The sequence below is a fragment of the Pyxicephalus adspersus genome, chromosome 6 (assembly GCF_032062135.1).
Source record: "Pyxicephalus adspersus chromosome 6, UCB_Pads_2.0, whole genome shotgun sequence".
NCBI lineage: Eukaryota > Metazoa > Chordata > Amphibia > Anura > Pyxicephalidae > Pyxicephalus > Pyxicephalus adspersus.
The window spans coordinates 81,406,329-81,412,949 of NC_092863.1; the positions used below are offsets into that span (position 1 = coordinate 81,406,329).

General features: G+C 39.3%; 1 protein-coding gene across 1 annotated transcript in view; it reads left to right on the top strand.

Moving 5' to 3' along the window:
* TRIM23 (tripartite motif containing 23) overlaps positions 1 to 6,621 on the top strand; it is a 19,663-nt gene that overhangs the window by 6,417 nt on the left and 6,625 nt on the right. The window contains exons 5-9 of the mRNA XM_072416355.1: positions 1,417 to 1,599; positions 3,876 to 4,091; positions 4,584 to 4,718; positions 5,645 to 5,774; positions 6,202 to 6,312. Of these exons, the coding sequence (XP_072272456.1) occupies positions 1,417 to 1,599; positions 3,876 to 4,091; positions 4,584 to 4,718; positions 5,645 to 5,774; positions 6,202 to 6,312 (775 nt within the window). The remainder of the gene's footprint in view (positions 1 to 1,416; positions 1,600 to 3,875; positions 4,092 to 4,583; positions 4,719 to 5,644; positions 5,775 to 6,201; positions 6,313 to 6,621) is intronic.

Sequence of the window (6,621 nt, forward strand, 5' to 3'; positions counted from 1 at the left end):
TGTTTCTCTAGGTTAGGATTTTGAAGGGGAATGGTGTGTGTGTGTGTGTGTGTGTGTGTGTGTGTGTGTGTGTGTGTGTGTGTGTGTATGTATATATATATATATATATATATATATATATATATATATATATATATTTTTGAACGATCGTATTGTGCACAATTCTGTACACACTGAAACGATACGATCGTTCAAATATAATCTACCAAAAATATACACACCAGATACGATTGTTTGAACGATGCAGGAAGTAACGTGTATAGGAGAAAGTGTATCACAGAACAATCCACGGTCACTGAACGACTGTACACACAATAGATAGCGAATGATCAATCGGGACGGTCATTCGTTTCCAGTGACATTCCTTGTTCATTAGCGTCGTTGGCCAGTCGTTCACTTTTTTTAACAATTATCGGACGATGGGCCGTTAGTCGTTTGTTTCCAACGATACAAGTAATTATTGCACATGTGTACAAAGCCTTACTCTTTTTACTGGTAAACATTGCCACTGGTAGGTGAAGTAAAAGTGATACCAAATGCTAAGGTTGTAACTGTCATAGTGAAAGGTGAGGAACCTCACTGATTATTATGTTGCTCCTAACCCGCCCCATGACCAGGGTCTGATGTCCTTTTAGAACCGAAGTCTCCAATCTTTCCCACCTCACGGACCACTAAATTCATAATTTTAAATCCCGCGGACTAATATTATGAATTTTTTTTAAAAAGATAAAATACATTTGTAATAATTTGCATTGATAAATAATTTGTAATAATGATCTTCCTAATGGTGCCTGACAAGGACTGTGGAGGCTCTGATTCATTGATCAGCTCACGGTTAAGTGAAATATTACTATTGTTACTATTATCATTAGTTGCATTATCTTTGGTATTACTAAAGAAATGCAGAATTTTTGTTTGGCCTTAGATTTGAATTAATTAAACCCATGATGTGAAAAAAAGCAAACAAGAAATGATTGTTATCAAAGTTAAACTATTTGATGCCATTAAATATACCAGAAATAAATAAACATTAAGGTCATACTTACCTAAAAGAGCATCTGAGAGATAAACAAATAAAATAAATCAATCGAATGAGAATCGGTATTTGTGGAGTGGGGTGACTGTTGTAATGGTGGAAACAATACTGAAGCGTGCGGCTCGGCAGCGGTTGCCTCATACAGCTTAGACTACACTGGCTTCCCTTGTTTTTCTGTCTCTAGTACAGTTTGTGACTTCAGTGCAATATAAAGGGGAAAATTGTCAGTCAGAATATAGGAATTTATTAGAATATTATTTTTGTTTTATTATTAATAAAACATAAAATTGCAAATAATGTCCACATTTTTCTGTGGACCACTGGTTGGCGACACTGGTTTACAACATTGCTTGACAGATCTGTCTATTCTTTCTCTACAGCATGCTGTTCTGGAAACAGAAGCCAGTCAGATCCGTGCCTCCATCTTGGATATGGCGCACTGCATAAGAAGCTTCACCGAGGAGATCTCAGAATATTCCCGGAAGCTAACGGGCATCGTGCAGCAGATTGAAGGGGGCGAGCAGATTGTGGAGGATGGCATTGGAATGGCACACACTGAACATGTAAATATGAATCATGTCTGTATAAGAAAAATAATATCAAGCATGTATGTTACATCATTCACTTATTTTCATTGGCATGTTTGTCTCTTTTTGGGTGTTTTATGGCGAATCCAATAATGGTAAATATGTTTGGTCATTTTTTCATGGAGATTTCTAACAGATTTGTCTGTAAAACCACAAAATGACATTTAAAAATTGTTTAGTGAGCCGAGCCAGGATTGCTGTGTTTGTCATCTGCTATTTGGTAAAGAATTACATATATACATATATGCGTATAGACTGTGTAACTTTTCTTGAATGTAAGGTACCGTATTTTCCGGTGTATAAGGCGACTGGGCGTATAAGACGACCCCCCACTCTAACCAATCATTTGGGGGTCGTGTTATATGCCCAGTATTGTACTGTTCCTTCTGCCTGTCAGATCTCACTATTGTGAGAGAACTGAGAGGCAGAAAGAACTGTACACTACTAGTTCTAAGTAATGAATGGGCACGTTCCTTTAATGATGGGCGTGTTCCAGTGAAGAGCCAATCCAGGCTCTCCACTGGAGAGCCAATCCAGGCTCACGTCCTGCTTTTCAGCTTACACGAGTCCTGCTGTGAAGCAACGCGAGCCTGCCCAGGAGGACTTGTGTAAGCTGAAAAGCAGGAAGACAGAAGGAGGCATAGGAGGACTCGCAGGGACGCCAGACCAGAGAGGGGACTCGCGGGGACACCGGGCGCTGCAGGTAAGTACTGGTACCCGGCGTACAAGACGACCCCTGACTTTGTCATAGATTTTTCGAGGTTAAAAAGTCGTCTTGTACGCCGGAAAATACGGTATTTATTTGTGCCTATGTCTACATTGTGGAGGCTTTTATTTATTTCTTTGCTTGTAATGTTTCTGTGTAAAGACAAGGAAAGGGGAGTTGGGTTCAATACAGGCAGAGAAATCTTTTGGTGGTGAGAACGCAGAAGTGTTTATACATTTATAGATGCATCTTTTCCAAAGCACTTTGACCTCCCTGGCGGTCTGAATAATAAGTATTTTTAAATGTCAAAAAGGTACTTATAATTTTAAATTTCCCGCCTCTCAGCTGCATGGTCCCGCCCTCCATCCACACGCTCGCACCCCCCTGGTCTCGTGTCTCCAATGTTCACACACCGGGGACGCACATGCCGACATCTGTGTAGCCTGGTGATGCCGGGCATCGCTGGGGGACGCCGCAGGAATGTGGGGGACCAGGTAAGACTTGAAACACCCTGGCAATTCCACCTCGAGTGTGGCTTAGGGTTACCACTCTTACCACTCGGGATTACCGCTAGGGAGATTATTATAAATAAATTATATACTTTTAGTTAAATATAAATATATTTATGTAATTTGATATTTTTACAGAGCATGTACAGTACTATTTTTTACATTGTAGATTCATATTGAAGACATACAAGCTATAAAAGAACACATATGGAATTATGTTTTACGCAAAGCAGAGTATGTTTTATATTTTACAATCTTCAAAGTAGCCACCTTTTGCTTTGATGAAGGCTTTGCACACTTGGCATTATCTCAGATACATGAGTTAGTCACCTGTAATGGTTTTCTTTTACCAGGTGTGCCTTGTCAAAAGTTTTTTTTCTGAAATTATGTGCATGTTTTGACTGGTTCTCTAGATATAATGCCATGTCAATTGATACCATACCTGGAGTATGTAATGCTTCTGTGCTGTGTAATAAAGACAGACAGGATAAGGCAAGATGATAACAGATTAAACTATACTGGCATAGCTAAAGCAATTTCATTCATACACCACAGGACTGGGGGGGGCCTGCCATACAATGCCAGGTATTATTTAGTATAGTGCAAGATAATGGGTTGCCCAATAATCCCAAATGAATGCATTTGCTCAATATCCTCTTTTGATATCTACATCCCATTGTTATTTTTAATATTATTACACAGTATTTATATAGCACCGACATTTTACTCGGCACTCTACAAAGACCATAGTCATGTCACTAGCTGTCCCTCAAAGGTGCTCAAAATCTAATGTCTCTGCCATAGTTATATGTCTTTAATACAGTCAATTTTTGTTGGGAAGCCAATGAACCTAACTGCATGTTTTTGAAATGTGGGATGAAACCCACCCAGACCCAGGGAGAACCTGCAAACTCCATGCAGATAGTGTCCTGGCCGAGATTCGAACCGGAGACCTAGCACTCCAAACATCTGAGCCAACTTTTATCTAATTCTATATTAGTCTAATTTTATTTTTTGCCATCACTGTTTTTTCATAGGTCCCAGGGACAGCAGAAAATGCCCGTTCTTGTGTCCGAGCCTATTTTTCTGATTTACATGAAACGCTCTGCCGTCAGGAAGAAATGGCGCTCAGTGTTGTGGATGCCCATGTGCGAGAGCAGCTTATCTGGCTAAGGCAGCAACAAGAAAACATGACCATCCTATTATCTGAGGTGTCCACTGCTTGTCTGCATTGTGAGAAGGCTCTGCAACAGGTAAATGGGGCATTTGGGTGTGTGATTTATGAATCACAGAATGGATACTCAAATGCAGAGGTTGAATTTTTATTTTTTTTGGCAACCATGGAATAAGTTGTTTATTGTTGGATATAAACAAAATAAATTAACGACAAATATTCGGGATAGTAAACAGCAGGTCTGGTGATGGGGGTTCTGGGAGGAGGCATAGGGATCAGAGAATGTGCATAATTGTATGCCTGATTCCTTTAATACTTTTCAATGGTCAATTTCCCTAAGACAAAATATTGTACATCACAAATATTACTGTAATACAGATTGCCAAATACTATAACATATTTGCTCATGCGTCCTTTGATTTATACCTCTTGATTTGTCCTACTATTTGATATGCCTTAAAAAGTAAGTAGTAGTAGTAAGAGGGAAAAAAAGGGGTTTGCTTTATGTTGTATTATACAATGTTTGAATGCCCCACAATTTTCTGTAACCAGAGTGTGTCCTTACATGTAGGATGACTGCAGAGTTGTCCTGGCCAAGCAAGAGATCACCCGGCTACTGGAGACTCTTCAGAAACAACAGCAGCAGTTTACCGACCTGGCAGATCACATCCAGCTGGATGCCAGTATTCCTGTTACATTCACAAAGGTAACTATGGAAATCATACTTCCATTAGAAAACCTTGTGTAGATTATTGGGATTCCCGAATTAAAATGTACATATTATATATGTCATTCTGACCTTAAGCCCCATACTAAACACTCCAGGTTTGGAGGTTCATGGCGTGATTGGGATCATAAAGGTGTGTACCACATGGTGTCTTTGTTCAAAGTGTAGGAAAGTTTTTGTTTGATTTTCTTTTACCTGTGGTAAAAGACCCTCCTTACGGAATTTACTTTTTACATGCTGAAGATTTTCATTACCACCTCACTTCAGCCAATCAGCTAGTCTTAGGCTACGTACACACGTCAGATAATTCTTGTCCAGGTGTTGCCTTAGGTCTGATATCGGACGAAAATCTGACGTGTGTACAGTCCTCGCCCGACACCGTTCATGGATCCTTCCTGACGGATTCAGGAACAATCGTAATACAAGTGAAGGGGGGAGAGCACAGTTGTTGTAAAAATCCTTTCCAACAACAAAGGTCTAACGTGTGTATACAGCCTTAGTATCAGATAGTTAAAAGAAAATGTGCATACCCTTTTGTCAGTGTGACCAAAAACAATAATTAACAGATTAAGCAAACTTTCACCCTACTCTGGCTGTACATACCCAGTCTAGGTGAGCTGTATTAACCCAATAAATATTCCATCAGTAAATATACAGATTTGCAAGTCACAATAAGGGTTTCTTTTTGGGAGAATAATTGGTGTGCAGCTCTGGGTCCTTTGGCATGTGCACTATGAGGACCCAGCTAGATTGCATTGGCAGGCAAGGTGGCAAAGTAGACTTGCACTAGCCTATACCTAGGCCTCAGCCTATATTGGCGCTGCTTTGAGGTGATGTGTATTACTATGAATGTATCCTTGCACAAACCAATTTTTTAAAAAATATTTTTTTTTTTTTTTTTTTAGGACAATAGAGTTCACATTGGTCCAAAAATGGAAATTCGAGTTGTGACTCTTGGCCTTGATGGAGCAGGAAAAACAACTATTTTATTCAAGTTAAAGCAGGATGAATTCATGCAACCAATCCCAACAATTGGTAAGTGTTGTTTAGAAGGTCAGATATTTCAGGTAATGTGTATCCATCAAACGGATAACTCTTCTCTTGGACTGTGGGGTAAGCCAATGCTGCAGCCAATGGGGAAGGGGGGGTTCAATGTTTTTGCTGGTCTTAATTTATTTTTCAGAAGGGGGGAGCAATTTAATACTTCTACTTTGTAGAAATCGTGCCAGCATATATTAAGCTAATGTAAGTGGGGTTTATGGATTATCCCTAAAAACTGGTCTGTTATCCGCATTAAACTAATAGAGACAAATGAATGCTGTCCCTTGATTTAAACCAATTGTTTTATGTGAGGTAGTTGAGAGATCTTCTATCCAGAGCTCTGATAAATGAGGCCAGGTAAATGTTAGTTTTTTTACTAACTATGTTCAAATTTAACATTTCTTATTTATTACTTCTGAAGGTTTTAACGTTGAAACGGTTGAATATAAAAATCTGAAATTTACTATTTGGGATGTTGGAGGCAAACACAAGCTCAGACCTCTATGGAAACATTATTATCTTAATACTCAAGGTAAGTGTGGAATGTTTGTCTTTTAATTGGATCGGATTAAACCTGATCAATTCAAAGTGTTCCTAATAAGGAAAGCAGAGGCTTTTCTCTAAAAGATTTGCCCCCCTGACCACAGGAATCTTCCTAGTGGTCAGTAAGACAATCACATCCCATTAAAGTGTATGTAAACCCCCAACAACAAACTCATATGTTTACCTCTTTTACCTTTTTAATAAATTATTTAAAGCATGGGTCCCCAACCCCTGGTTGTCTGACAGCTGGGCCACAAAAGCACAGAGACTAGCGGTCGTCTGTGGCTCTGGCTGGTGT